The sequence below is a fragment of the Pterocles gutturalis genome, unplaced genomic scaffold (genome assembly GCF_000699245.1).
Source record: "Pterocles gutturalis isolate BGI_N339 unplaced genomic scaffold, ASM69924v1 scaffold4480, whole genome shotgun sequence".
NCBI lineage: Eukaryota > Metazoa > Chordata > Aves > Pterocliformes > Pteroclidae > Pterocles > Pterocles gutturalis.
Window position 1 is genome coordinate 39,904 of NW_010143173.1, and position 15,683 is coordinate 55,586.

General features: G+C 38.6%; 1 protein-coding gene across 1 annotated transcript in view; it reads left to right on the plus strand.

Annotated features, from left to right (window-relative positions):
* The first annotated feature begins 264 nt into the window (after positions 1-264).
* The window catches only part of RET (ret proto-oncogene), a 41,039-nt gene continuing 25,620 nt past the window's right edge, over positions 265-15,683 (plus strand). The window contains exons 1-9 of the mRNA XM_010084619.1: positions 265-274; positions 1,064-1,186; positions 4,320-4,571; positions 6,228-6,521; positions 7,013-7,254; positions 8,957-9,158; positions 9,620-9,819; positions 14,054-14,312; positions 15,415-15,540. Coding sequence (XP_010082921.1) covers positions 265-274; positions 1,064-1,186; positions 4,320-4,571; positions 6,228-6,521; positions 7,013-7,254; positions 8,957-9,158; positions 9,620-9,819; positions 14,054-14,312; positions 15,415-15,540 — 1,708 coding nt within the window. The remainder of the gene's footprint in view (positions 275-1,063; positions 1,187-4,319; positions 4,572-6,227; positions 6,522-7,012; positions 7,255-8,956; positions 9,159-9,619; positions 9,820-14,053; positions 14,313-15,414; positions 15,541-15,683) is intronic.

Consider the following 15,683-nt stretch of genomic DNA (forward strand, 5'->3'; position numbering starts at 1 on the left):
CTCACCGTCTCCTATCTGTTTTGAGATTCTTCAAGCAATCCACATGGACCTGAGACAGTTTTCTAGTTATCTAAACATGTCCTTTCCCAGAGCAAATCTTGTGACTGGGATAATTTTTTTCAAAACATGTTTTCTGAAGTCTAAGATGGTTCCAAATGTTGTTTGGGAGACTGTCTTTCACAGTGAAGTCCTCCTCTTTACTCATAAAAAAATTCACGCCAATTCATTTTGAGACTAAAAAGTTAAATGATGTTTTTCCTCATCATGGTTGATGGTAAGAGTGTAATATTGCTATGCTAGGTTTAATGTTTTTTATCAAGAGTAGTCCACTGATGCTACTCAAGTCTATAGAGGTAAGCATAGAAAGCACTAAAAACATGTAAAGTTTTCTGCAACAAATTTTGTTGCAAAAAATCAATTTGTATCAAAAAAGGCATTATTTACCTAGTCATTCATAACTGAAAAAAAGCCATGTGAAAAATTGGCTTACTTCAAAAGGCAATCATCAAGGCTTCAAAGTATAAATAATCTCATTTCTCTACTCTCATTTTATCTGCTTTCTCTCCCTGAACTGGAAAACTGCTGTCATAACTGTATGTATTTCCTGTAGGAGCTATTAGTCAGTAGCATTACATCCGCTTAAACGTGATCACTTTTCTCTTCTGTATGTTACTGATATGCTATTATCATTTAATATTTTTCATCCATCAGAGGTTGCCGTGTTTTCTGAGCTAATTGGAGAATAGAGGAGAGCTGAAGTGTCTTCTAAAAAGAAGTTAGAGGCTCCAAACTATTCCAATAACTCTCTCTGTAAATATACAGCTTATGTTACTCATGTATGTTACAAAGCACAACCTTCTTGTGGTGTATTTCAAGGTTATAACGTAAATGTTTCTCTGCTTTTGATTCCTAAGCAAAAGCACTTTAACCATCAGTTCTGAGTGTAACTGACTCAATTCCTCTTTATTTAAATGGCAGATTCAATAAAAACTCCATCTGGCTTCCATAGGAAGGTTGCACACATCCTTGGAAATTGATTTTTTTTTATTATTTTTTTTTTAAGGACACAAGGAGCAGTGGCCAGGATTAGAACCTCTTCCTCCTGTAGCATACTTGCCAGATGGCAAGTTTATTGAATCTGGTTTTAACTTACTAGGGCTTAAAGGAATGAATGTAGCTCAGAGAAGTGGGTGCTACGTTTCTACTTCAAAGGTCTCCTTCAAAATCAGCTTCCAAAGATTTATATGCAGAGTGTGGTTGTGACCTGGGCAGTCTGTTGCTTACCTGTCGTCTCTTTCAGTGCTTGAAATGGAGTTAGAGAGTGACACAGACCACTTTACAAAATCCCAGTAATTTCAAGATCAGCAGCATTGGATGAATCTTGTTACATGGCTAAATCAAATTTTTTTTTTTTTAATTTTACCATCTAAGTTTCTACAGTGTTGTAAAGCCTCTTCACTTGTAAGATTTGTTTTCTAAGTCAAACACGAAAGTACGTCATATCCACTGGTGTCACTTAGAACTGCCCTTGGTTGTTGTCCTCATCATAGAAGTACACTCTAATAAAAACTGACACTTCCAGTGGACAGAATTTAGTTTCATTGGCTTTTAGGTTTGAATCAGGGGGAATAAGAGCATGCTTCCACCTAAATTTTTTTATAGCAGCTTTTCCTAATTTTTTTTTAAGTGGCTTTTATATTTGTGAAAAACATTTCAGGTTAATTAGTGATGCACATGAATCTTCCTCTTTTCAAAATGCAAAGCATTGTTTTGCATTTCCATTATTTACAGAGAAACTAAATTTTTTGTATTTCAGGTTTTTTCCCCCTTTTTCTGAGGATGGACGTGACTGCTCCTGTGAACTGATGCCAAAGAATTTCAGAGTCTGCAGCATAAATACTAACTCACAGAGTGGTCAGGATGCTGACCTCTGCTGAGGTGTAGTTGCATGCAAAGTTTCAGACATTTAAGTGGCAATGTCTGTAATAATTATTCATGTGCTTTGTTAAACACAACTGTATACCTTTAGTGTGCATGGTGGGAGCAGGTTTGTAGAGCAAAGCAAAAAGACTAACACACTTGTTTAAGACAAGGTAATAATTGCAACTCAGAATACCCTGTTTTTCCCTTTCCAGTTTCACACTTTGTGCATCCATACTGTTCATATATACTCTACTTTCTAATATGCTCCTTTTACTGGAGGTGATTTAATGTCTGCTACAGTGCTGGTTCTTGTACTATGTGATGCGTTTGTGATGAGCACACAGCATTGCTCACATTAGAACTGTTTATTCCAGTCTTAGAAATAAAGAAATCGGTAAATATTCCTCTGTCCTATAGCTAATGTTAAATAAGCCTCATTTGTATGCATCAGGGGGTTTCAAGTCATTTCTTGGCCTTGAGCAGTTAATTTTCAGTGTTGAATTTCTCATGAGAAAGTTTTTGTAGTTCTAGAATCAAGATTTTATAGAAAATACCTCAAGGAAATCTATTTGCTTGCACTGGGACTGGGCTTGCTATTTGGATATCACCTCATCCCTCTTGTTAATGAACCAGTTCGTTAGGACTTCTAGCGGTGCATATCCACCAGGTTTTCCTGCACTTCAAAGAAGACAGACAGAGGGACTGGAAAAATATTTGACATCTATTATGAATGTTCAGGAATCTTAACATACAAAAAGGATGGTGATAGCACCAGAATCAGAAGTAATAGTTTTCTTCCAGACAGAGGACATCAGGAGTTAATGCTTTTCTAAAAAAAAGTTAACTTTTCTAAAAGCCATGTATTGTTGGCTCCCCTGTGGATTAATTACTTTGGAGCAAATTCACCTCCTCGCCTAAACTGACTTTGTCACTTTATTCACATATTGCAAAGTATATGTAGAAAAAATAATGGGCCTCTGTAAATGTCATGGATGTAATTGCATCCAGGGATGCTGATGATGTCATAAATCGTTGCAAGGTATAGCGGTTTCTGTGGTATTTCCAAATGAAATTAGATGCCTCTTGTTTACAGTTTGCTTGCGGTTCTCTCCATTCAGTAGAACAGTGTATGGACCAATAATAATAAGGAATAAATACGTGCTATAGCCTGATGCTATTTTGAAGATGTTTGGCATTATATCCCTAATTTTACTGCTGTATTGGCATCGTTTCCAGTTCTATCTGGCTTGATTTAAGCTAAGACAGTGTAGTATTAGTAACATATGGAAATTATTATTTTCATTTGTTCAGCAGATGTGTGAGTCTTTTACATGCTTTACTCCTTATCAAATCAGATTAAATGATGCAAAATTTTGCAATATGCAAGTATTTTTTTGTATGGGAGAAAGTACTGACTGTCAGTGCAGGTGACGTACAAGAATGACAGTTCCAGTGTTTCAGTGGCCGTGAGTGCAGTGAGCATCACTTTGTACCTTCCTTGCGTGTCAAGCATTCCACTGTGATCGTATTTGGAAGCAGGAGAATTGGATGGGAAACATTGGAAAGAGGTAGAGAAGCCATTGCAGTGACCTGGTAAGATGAGATCAGCTGAAGAAACAGGCATCAAGGGGCAGTTGAGCCCTACTAAATGTAAATGTCTGCGATGTCAGAAAGGGAAAAAATTAGAGAAGAGCAATGGCTCAGTCACAGCTATTGTATTAAAAATAAATGTGCGTTTCCCTCCTCGCTCCAGGCAAGTCAATTCTCAGCTTTCCCTTCTGTCATATCAATTTTATTTAAACAATTCCCATTTTTTATCCCAAAAGTATCATGCTGGCCTGTTTAGAACGGGAGGGAGCCACAAAAGGACTCCTGTGTAAGAGAGGTTTTATGTAATACAAGGAAAAGTGTGCAAGCCATTGATACATTTCTGTGTTTCCTTGCAACAGACTGTGTGTTTAGGCTTTTAAAGTGTGTGATTTCAACAAAGGGTTGTTCCTCCTTTGAATATCATCTGTGAGATAATGGAATTACAGCTGACAGCTCCAGGTATGAACTTAAGTAAAATTTGGCAAGCAAAACTTCATTAAGCATTCTGCTTAATCTGGGCCATGTTTACAGCAAAGCATTTTTGCTTTCAAAAAGCAGATGGTGTTGTAACTTGAACATAAACCATGGGCCAAAATGTTGGTGGCTATGCCCCTGGCTTGAGTGCAGTAAAACTACATTTACTTACACCAGATGAGGATCTGCCTTTTTACACATCTTTTTTAATGCCGCTTTAATCCTTAGAGAATGGAGCCTGTGGTTCTTCGGAAATGCATCTCTTAAGAAAACACTGGTGCAAAAATTATTTAACTGAGAGCAACTCTTCTCTTCTGTGGCTTCCTTTGCAGCTGCCTTTGGTCTCTACTTCCCCAGGAAAGAGTACTCAGAGAATGTCTACATTGATCAGCCAGCAGGTACGCCGCTCCTGCGCATCCATGCCTTGAGGGATTCACACGGGGAAGTGGCCCACTTTCATCTGTGCCAGAATCTCATAATTTCTCGAGCAAGATCCCATGAAAATAATTGGTTTGAAATCAGAGAAAAAACAGGACTTTTCTACCTCAGCAAAAGCCTGGATAGAGAAGACTTTAACATGCTGTGTAAGTATGAGAAGACTAGTTTTTCTTGTTGAAATATCTGTTGTCAAAGCAAAGTGCATTCAGATCACAAGATTTCTCAATCAGCATATGAGCATCAAATTCAGAAAAAATATGTCTGCCCTTGTAAAATGAAGAACCAGACCCAATGAAACCCGTAGCACATGCAGGGAACCATATGCCAAAGCAAGCACCGACCTGAGGCAGATCCAGTTGCTCACACTGTGGACTCCAATATGTTGGGAAAGTTGCATTACTTGAAATCTTTTTTTTCTGCATTTCACAGCTGTATAAGTCACAGCCTTACACTGAGATTTGCAGTTTCTTCATCTACTGATGCAAATGAAACCATTTCCACTGGGTTAATGCTGGGTGCTTAGTGCCCAGACCAAGGCAGTTAGATTAGGTCAAATTCTTACATAAACTGTCCTTGAACTCTGTTAACTTGAGTTCACAAAGTGCATCTGCATGTAACACCAAACAGCTCTTGGAAGAAATGGTTAAGTGTACATCTCTCCCCCTCTTGAGATTTGGCTTTGTTAAAGAAGCTTACTATTGAACTACAGAAATTAATTATCTCAGGGGTTTTTTTCCCCTTTTTTGTGCTCTAGCAGTAAATTGGTTTGGGTGATTTTGATCTATGAGGAAATTAGGTACCATTAGATGGTGGAGGAGGAAATGGGTGAGGAGTTAATGGCACCCCGCTGTGATCAGTTGCAGAAATTCTGCTGTTGGAGAGAGTCTGTAGTAACTGTCTTGAGTTTGTAAGAGCCATAGATCAACTCTACGCTTTGACTTAGGTGCCTTGATGTTTAAATGTTCAACTTCAGACACTAACTGCTTTATTTTTTTAAGTGTTGAGTGCTTGATATCTTGCCCGTTTTCACTGCATTTTTGATACTCAGTGTTCATGAATATGGGATAGCTCTTTGTAGCTGAACAAAGAAAGAGCAGCTATCCAGAACTTGAGAGTCTTGTTTTGTTCGTATGGATCAAAGTCACCTAATTCATCTTTTCAAGTGAATTAGATCTGTTACAGAGATGTTATAATTCTGTCTGTAGTTAAAGCAAGGTAATCAAAATAATTAAGGCTTGAGGCTGTATTAGTAGATGCCACAGGTTCATTTTAACTTGTGTTATATTTTGACCAGCTCTTTATATTTCAAAATGATGAAGCAATTTTTCCTCTAAGCATAAACAATTTGGGTATATCCTCAACTGGTATAAATTATCAGAACACTGTGACTTACATGACAGTTAGCAGTTGTCATGGATCTGTTCTGAATATTTATTTCCATTCTGTGTACTCTTTCTCCCTACTGCCCACTCCACTCTGCTCTAGTCCTTCCAAAAATCAGTCCTGTCAAAAAGCTAGTTACTGGTGGTGACCTATTTTATGTCAGTGTCTTATGGACAGAGTGCTGATATCATTCTGTGGGGTTCTACAGTGTCAAATTGGTGGTAACACCTATAGTTATTTGGCTTTGGGCTTATTAAGATTTAAAGTCTTCCAACCAGCAGATGATGTATTCAGGAATTGTTTTATTATATAATAGGACTATATGGTTTTTTGTGGAATAATGGACTAGAGCACAAAATGGGTAAAAGAAAGTTGGCTTGTCTTCTATAAAATATTTATTCTGACATTTTTTTCTGAAGCTGTAGGAAACTGGATGCCGTTGTCAAAGGTGATGCTGTATGTCTTCCTTTCATCCCACCCTTTCCAAGAGAAGGAATGTGACTCTGCTATGCGCACCACGGTTTTCCTCTCCTTGATCAATGCCACTGCACCAGCTTGCAGTTCCCTGACAGCAAGGCAGCTTTGCTTCACAGAAATGGATCTCTCCTTTCACATCAAAGAGAATAAACCACCTGGCACATTTCATCAGCTCCAGTTACCCTCAGTTCATCATCTGTGTCAGAATCTCAGCATTTCCTACAAACTGCTGGCAGGTAAAACTGGAACTGAGCCGTTCGCATACCAGCAATAGATATAAACAGCTGCACTGTTAAAGATCTCTTTTGTAGTAGATTCTCTAGATTGATCCTGTAAAGGAAATTCTGTTGCAAACATGAACTGAGCCTGAAGATTTTGCCTTTGAGATATACAGAGAAGAGGATGGGAAGAAGGACTGTCTTCTTCCCTAAGGAAAAAAGATTGGTTTTAGAAGTTTGCACCTGCTAAGAGCAGATTGGGAATATCCTGAGCTTTAAATTGTGCTTGTTGTAAACTGCAGGAACTTCCTATCTATTCCATGTTTTCTGCCTACCCTAATATAGCTCCACAGCTTCCTTCTGTTTCACTTCTGAGTCTGTCTTTTATCATGCAGTCATGATGTCCAAATGGATTTACTGGATTACAAAGGAGTATTAAAGACAAAAGCTATCAGAGTCCTGTAATGGGAGGTGATTGTCCTGATTTATACTGTGGCTGTGTTTTTCAGCTGACCATATGCCCTTTCGATACAATGAGAACACCACCGGCGTGAGTGTGACGCAGCGCCTAGATCGAGAAGAGAGAGAGAGATATGAGCTGATTGTCAAATGTACCGTGAGAGAGGGCTTCAGGGAAATGCAGGTTGAGGTTCCCTTCCTGGTGAATGTCTTAGATGAAGATGACTCTCCTCCCTTCCTTCCCAATGGGACTGATACTGCAGATGCTGTTGTGGAGTTCAACAGGAAAGAGGTAATGTTCTGCTTTATCTAGTCCTTGAAGTAGGAGCACAGTGGTGGGAGGCACGATGAGTAGGAAATGTCATACTCTGGGTGATGGGTCTCAGCATCAAGCACATGACCACACCATGCTCTTCAGAGCTGTGATTGTAAAACGCCAAGTCTGTAGAATTCCTCTCCCCTGAGTGATATTTTATACAGACCCTAAAGTAAGAAGAGTTTGGGTCAGGATTTTAACAGTATAAAGAAGCGTTAGCAGTTCCTGAGGTCAGGATGGACCATTGCTAGGACTGTGATATCTCCCCATACTGAGCTCTGCTCTGTGTTTGTTACAGGCTTGCTTCCCCCAGGTGACTGAAAATGAGAGTTTTTGAGGATACACAACAGGTGTATGTGTATATCCCTCCCATATATGCAAATATACAGAATATATGAGAACTACATTCATAACATTTATTAGGATGCTGTCCCAGTAACAGAAAGTTAGGAAGAGAAGTTATCTTCTGCAGACAAACATTGCACCCGTAAAGATGTTAAACTTTCCAATTTCAGGCTGCTAAGGGAAAGCTCCAGGATCTTGCTTTAATGATGCCCTCCCACTTTTCCCTTACTGTGCCAAGGTGATCTTTCAGGAGGTCTAAACCCCTGGGTGTCTTTGTGTGTGGCCCCTGCACACGTACACTCCTTGCTTCCACAGAGAAGTATACAGGTGGGCTCTTAGGCTCTTCCCACTGGAGCAACAACCCTTTGTAAGTCAGTGGTATAGAGAAGGCACTTCTTCTGGGGCCTAAGAGATGCATTTTTCATCAGAGGACTTCTGTTTCACAACAGCAGCTCTTTTCCTTCAAAGTATATTTTGCTCACGTTTGTATCTGGAAGGGAAAGAATCATACAGGGATTTTGCTGCCACCTCCCGACTAGAGCAAGTGGTGACAAGACACCTATGAACACGTCACATTTGCCTGATCATAAAGTAATTCCTTCTTACTTTTGAACTTTTTTAGATCTGGGAGTTTGATTTAGCTCTGGATGATAGAAAGTGAAGGTCTCATGAAACTTTTTTATAAAGTAAAGTATTGTCTTTGAAATTACATACCCACAAAGCATTCAGAACATAGTGAATTTCATTGCCATTTTGCAGTGGGGGAAAAAAAGCATATTTAATTCTATTAAATAAATGAACTTGAAACAATATAATTTCTAATAAAATATTTAAAGGTCTTGTGGCTTCAGTGTCTGGGTAGAGAACAGCAATCTAGTAGATTAAGCAGAAGACAGCTAACCCAGGCCACTTCTGTCATTTAATTTCAGGTAATAACTTTGACCTGTCTGAATGTAGCTCCTTGTCTTTTAGGTGCTTTTTTAGTAGTATTGTAGAATAACGTTGATTTTCTTTAAAAAAAGAAAAAGAAAAAGCCATGAGCTGTGCATGTGCACTCATTTCCTACCTCAAAAGTTTAGCATTGTATTTAGACATAGACTCAAATTATTATATGACAAGTTCTTTTTCACTGCCATCTTCTTTTCAGCTTCTAACTCAGATCCAAATAGGCGTGAAATAGTGGTAGCTTGAAGCTTGAAATGAATTTGCATGAAAGTGGACTCGAGTGAAAGTTGTAAAGTTTTATTTGACCAATATTTCAATCTCCCAAAGACATAAGAGGGGAGGAAAGCTTCAAGATCATCCAGCCATGTTATTTATTTTTTCCTTCTAGGGAACTGTTCTTGCAACACTAACTGTATATGATGCAGATACCACACCTATTTATCCCCTTGAAAGCAGCAGAAAGAAATACACAGGAACCATCGTTACTGATGATCCTTGGATAAGTGAAACATTTCGGGTAGAGCACATCTTTGACGAAATCCACTTCAGCCCAAATGGCAGCCAAGTGAGGGGAACTCAACATGAGTACAGTAAGGTCTCTTTCTTCAAATAAAGGAAGATTTGCTTTGTTAGTAATTGACCAATAAGCTCTTAAACTTTTCCAAGCATTTTTAAAATACTGAGCCAAAGAAACCTGAGAAATTTCAAGTTAAGCAAACACTGAGTTTTAAACATGTACTGAAAAAATGCAGTTTGTGGATCTCTGGTTGTGTACAGGATGATGTTGTGTATACTGATAAGCAAGAGGTTCTGATCGTAGCGTTCTCAGCATGGTAGGTAGAAGGGAAGAGGACCTCTCCAAACATCTTGAATGGCACAGAGCATAACTCCATACGAGCATATTTTAATATTTAACTCACGTTCTGTTTCCTGTTAGGAATAACTTTGATATTTTTAATTTTGTTATGTATAATTTTGTTGGGATTGTAGTATGAAAATATAACTTTGCAGATAATGTAGGTCAGTAATAGACTAATCTTTTCCTTTGCAGAACTGGTGCTGAATAAAAGTATTTCAGTCACAGAGCATCGTTCCTTCCAGTTGGATGTTTTGGTGAATGACACAGAATTTCATGGCCCAGAAAGATCAGTGATGCTTCATTTCAACGTCTCCATCCTCCCTGTTAGCATTCAGTTTCCAAATATGACTTACCAGTTTACAGTGAACAGAAATGCTGAACGTTTTGCACAAGTAAGAACTGTGTTTAATTATACTTTCACACTCTGTTAGAGGCAGAGCTTAGTAGGTAGATCACTGGGGTGAGATGTGTTAAAACTGGTTAGTAGAATCAATGCAAAATGTGAAATCAATGTGCCTGTTACTGGATGCAGTGGATAGCAGGTAGACTGGACACTAGCTCTCCCCTCACCTAGGAACAGAAGAGGGGCTACACATGGAAGTATTAATAGAAATAGTGACAGAAGGACTTGCACCTGTGAGTGGCTTAGGCATCAGTAACTGGAGAAATATCAAGGGCAAAAAAAGAAATTTCTCCCAGCTATTGGAGTCCCAGCTCTACATATTCCAGTATGTTAATGGCTTTTTTCTAGATAATGGCTACTTAGTAATTAATGTGTTTCCTAATTTAACCCTCATTTTAGTTTAATCACCACCATTGCCATTAATAATGCCTTCCAGAAACACTTTCTATCAGGTTGACATTGATCAGGTGAAAATTACAATGTAATTCCTATGGAACATGTACATTAATAAGGAACTAATTCAATATAATTAATGTTATGAAAGGGAGTATTAAAAACATCAGTGATGAGCCATTTTCGGGGAGCTGCTGGAAGGTATATCTCATAACTAAATAAAGCTATAAAACTGCCGTTGTGTTTGTAGCAGAGATGAGGATTGAGACTAAAATGTTATCATCCCAATTGCAGAGAAAACCAATTCATTAGAAGACTTCTAAGGAAGAATTCCGTTTTATTAATCTTTAAGCCTCTGGCTAATTGTAGAAAGAAAGAAAAAGAAAAGTCAGATACATTGCGTGTTCTTACATTTCATCTGATGAAATGCACTGTGGCCTGATAGCTCTTTGGTGTACAGAACAGGCCCTACATGAACAATAAATATGCTACTGCTTAGTCAAGGGACATTTTACCTGCAGTCTGCAACGAATATCCTAAATATGAAAAGATACCAAGTGTGCTGACACAGCAGGCTCCCTACAAACAGCTACTTCTTTGACATTTTGGGATGGCTTGCAGCTGCAACTTTTAAATTAACTGTTTATTAGAAACTTCAGAGCATATTCTGTGCCTTTTGTGCAGATATTTTTGATGTTATGTTTGGGTTTTTTGTAGCACCAGTTTGTGAAAGCTTTATTCTGAGTGGTGTAAAAAACTCTTGCCTGGAGATAGGGTGAAATCAGTGGGTTTCCCCCTAAAAAAAATAATAGCATAGCAGTGTAAGCTACTCATAGTCTAGCTCTTAGCATCTAGACATGGGGCCCAACTGTATGTATGTCACAACATGACTGTAATTTTAAAAAGTGTGCAAACTTAACTTTAAGGTGTGTATGAATATATGTGAATCAATTTTTATGTGTGCACATGTGTGTGTATATTTATGTATACATGTATACACAGAATTTACATATCGGTGTATGCATACAACAATCTTATGAGTGAGTTAATTCCAAATTAAATTTAGTTGAACCATGTTTATCTGTGCATACCCTAGATTGCCTGAGCACATTTGTTTGAAGTCTGTGAGCATATAGTTTTCTATTTCCATAATGCAAAACCAAAAAAAAAAAAAAAGTTAACTTTCAAAGCTGCTGGTTTTGCATGTTGTCAGGACCGTCAAACATCTGAAAGGGAATTTTAGGGTTTCTGGAAACAATAGTGCTTCCCACTAACTGTGCAGTTTCTCTGGGTGGCAGTAGTAGCAGGGAAAACTTCTGGCAAGAAGGACTCCAAGTCTGTGGGAAAAGATCACTCTTTGTGCTGCCTAAACACAAATTCACAAAGACATGTTGTTCTGATTCTTGATCAGCAAAATGCAAAACTCATCCTGGCTCTGGAGATGGTCTCAATCAGTTAGTGTCATCCACTTACTCCTGAGGCATGGTTTGAATTTAGAGTGTGCTCAGGTTGGAGCACAAGTCAATGGGAGAAGCTTAGTCACCAGCACTTCACATTATTAAAGTAATCTGCATAAGTAGGTGTGATGTGCCAGAGCAGTGAGGAAAAGTACTGGGCCAAATCAATATGAAGGCTGAACTGTCTCTTGCCCTAAGGAAAACACAAGAGTGTGAAGAAATTATTAACTGCTGGACTGATGCCATTTGTCTGTTTGAGCAGCTAGATGAATTGAATAACAGAAGCGTGGCCTGACGGTACAGGCTTGCCCAGTGGCATTTAACTTACCAAACGCCTTAAAGCTCTATTGACATTTACTGAGACAAATGATGAATAACATCGTATGAGATTATTTTAGAGAGGTTATATGTCCAAATGTCCCTGGAATTCAGTGAAGTGGACTTTATAAACTCTGGAGCTCAAAAGATGGATTTTTCTATTCCTATTTCTGATAATGGTATTTCTCTGTTAACTATTGTGTGTCTTGCAAAATGTTCCTTTGTAGGTTCCTCCACTGTATGCTCATGTTAATCCTGATTATCAGGCTCTTTTTCACCCTCATGAGAAAGAGGAACTGGCTGCTTGAACCTCCTTCCCCTGGGGCTGTGCTCTGCTGCATCGGAGAGCTCTGCTGACTCTAATACCTGTGGTGCAGGGCAGAGTTACAAGCTTGGGCTTTACCTAGTGGAATCAGGCAAAAAGAGAAAGCCCATCTTTCTTGTAGAAACTTCTTGAGGCAGGCATTTTTAGCTTCTCAGATTACACAGAGAAAGCAAAACTGGCCCGTGTGATACTCTAAGGGTAATCTGCTTTCCACAGACGCCAAATGTATGGGGTCTTCTCCATCCCCTTTGCAGGAAATTTCTGTTGATCAAAAAGGTGCCTGGAAAAAGCAGTTATGTCAGAGTAGGCAGAAAGGACAGTTTAGTCTATATAAAGATTAATGCCAGTTCTCCTACTGCCTCAAAGAAACACCATCTAAGCAGTTGCAAAACACTGCCAGTTGCAACGCAGCACCAAAGTTAAGATGACATGGTTCTGGAAGGGGCCTGTCTAGACCTTGTATCTAGACAGTTTATGAACAGATGAAATCTTTTTTTTTTACTTCTTTTTCTTCCTGCCAGTCCCAGCTTGCTCTGGAGAGGAGACAGTGTGGAAGAGAAATGGCCTAGCTTCTGATAGCTTTAATAGTCTTTGTATGTTATCCTGCCACCAAAAAAAAACCCCCTCAAACAAAAACCAACAAAAAACCCAGCAAATGGTGCCAAGTGACCAGTCAGTAATGTGAATGGGAACAAGTTAGATGAAGTGGGACTATACTGTGACAAAATATGTTCAAATATGCTTCTAGGACTGCAAAAGCTTCCTCTCTGACTTTAAATAGTCCAGGTTCATAGGAAGAGGTATTGGTACAAAAAAACTTTTGGTTTTTATTTTACATTCTTTAATAAGAATGCTAAACCCAAGATGTACAGATATGCTTTTACCAGCAGTGTTGTTACTTGAAAACACATCTTAACTGCAGCATTTGAAAATAATCCATCACCACGTTCCCTCCAGTAACACCCCATCTTTCATATTGTGGTTTTTCCTGCAAGGAAAGCCAATGCCTCTGGACCTGATCCGAATCCCACTCTTGTAAATGGAAAAACCAAAGTGAGCTTTGGATCATTTCCTATAGGAGCTGGACAGGAGACGGTGCTTTACATTCCTGTGCTTAGATAAATTCTTTCAGACAGAAGAGTGCTCTAGCATAGATATCCTGGCAGGCAGAAGTTCAGAGGTGGCAAATCATCATATTTTCATTTTTAGATGAAAATGTTTTTAAAATTGCACATGGGAAACAATGAGGTTCTTACCCCTTTTAAGGCTTTCAGAGAACTCTGCTGGCCAGAAACTTTTTGACTGTAATGTTAAGAAAATGATGTATTAGCAATTTCTATTTACATCTTATTTGAAAAGAGTCTGGGACAGAGCAGGGACTGAACCCAGACTTTGCCAAATCACAGGGTCTTGTTCTCAGTGAACGCTGCTGACTGTCAACAGTAGGCACCAAATATCACTGGGTCAAGGCTTTTTGTATTTCCAGCGTTAGCCTGAAGACAACGGTAGTGCTTTACCTCTCATTTTTACTGAGAATATGTTACATTTGAAGCATTCATGTACTGCATTGTTAGTAAAATATCAAATCTGTAAACCCAAGATAAATGCTGAACTCTGCAAGGTATAATATGCTCAATTTTCTCCCAGATATTTTTGGGAAGCACAGAATATTGTTAATGTATAGTTTTGTTTCTGTTGTCTGTGATTTATTTGTTGGTGTTTGAGCCTAGATAGGAAAAATCTGCATTGAAAACTGTATGAAATTCCGTGGTGTGAACATCACCTACAAGTTACTGTCCCCCAACGTAAGCTGCTATGCTGTGAGTGTACTTCAAGGCCGAGAAGACAAATATGGAAGTCTTTATGTGAATGATTCCTCTGTGCTGCGCAGACCGGAATGCAAGGAAATACAATACACTATTCAAGCTCTAGACAAGCAGAGCAGGAAACATACCAAAACCCTCCTCACGATTGTATTGGAAGGAACTCGTAAGTACCTGAGTCAATTAGAGTTATTTACTTATTTACAAGTGTTACTGGTATTAGATGGTGCGTTTGTAGGGTATCTATAAACTGATGGCAGTAACAGTGAAAATAAGCCTGAGCTACAAGGTACAGATCGCAAAGTTTGCAGTTTGAGTTCTGATTCAGACCTGCCTGTAGCAGATATTTCTTTGTAGAACTAATGCACAGAAAGATGGTGTATCATGTGCAATTCCTAATGTTCATAATGACATTTGCTTTAGAAGAATATTTTTTTTTTGTGTATCTGTGTGACCTTTATTTTGTACTTCACATATTCCTATGGAAGAAAAAAAGAAGTGTATCTGTATATATGTGAACCCATAAATCTCTGGTGTAATTATTCAATCATCACTCTTCTCTCAAATTTTTTCCAAAAAAAATAATTTGTTTAACACTCATGTAGCAATTGCAGTGACTTCACCAAAAAGTTCATAAGGGCAGAAATATTCTACAACAGCCACAGCAGAGGAGGATTACACTGGAAATGTAATAATTTCTTTCCAAACCATATCAGACTTTGTGCAGAACCTTACAATTCCATCTGGCAATTGCCTCTGTTCCCTTGTATCATATCACAACTCCTATGCCAAAAATGAACAGATTGTGGAGGAAGAAAAAACTAGGACTTTAATTTTTGCAAGAGCCTTGTGCTGTCTGAAACCATACATTTCTACCTGTTGCTCTTTGGGCTACTACTGTATCAACCAAGTGCTGTTTGCCCTTAATGGAAAGTTTTGTATTGTAAATGTAAAAGTTTGTAAGTGCTTAGTGTCCCCATTTTTCTGTTAGCACATTTCTACAGTTCTAGGCATTGACAGTGTGCTATCAGGCAAACATAACCATGCCATCATGTTTATCTTTTATTTCACAAAAGACAAACATCTGGACTTTTCTTTGTTATTGAAGTTTACTGTTAGTTGGGTCAGTCAGTGTGCAGTCTTACACTCCTTTCTTCATCTTTCTTTCCTTCCTATTTACCCCTAAGATCTTCCTTCTGATTTGAGCTGACTTGCTTGTGTATTCATCCCCCTTGTCCTGAACTGACAGCAAACACTCTTCCCAACAGTTTTAAAAAACGAGGTGGACTGCCCTGACTCCTGTGCTGTGAGTAAGCACCGTGCTGAATGTGAAGAGTGTGGTGGCCTGGGAGTGCTAACAGGAAGATGCCAGTGGAGACAGGGGAGTGGCAAAGGTACCTTTCTGTTGTGTGAAATCAAGCTTCTGTTTAGTCATAATAGTGCATTTGACTTCCATAGATATAACCTGACAACGTGGTATTATAACCTGCATAGAAGCTGTGGCTAAAAAAAATTAATCATAACACCTGAATAAAAC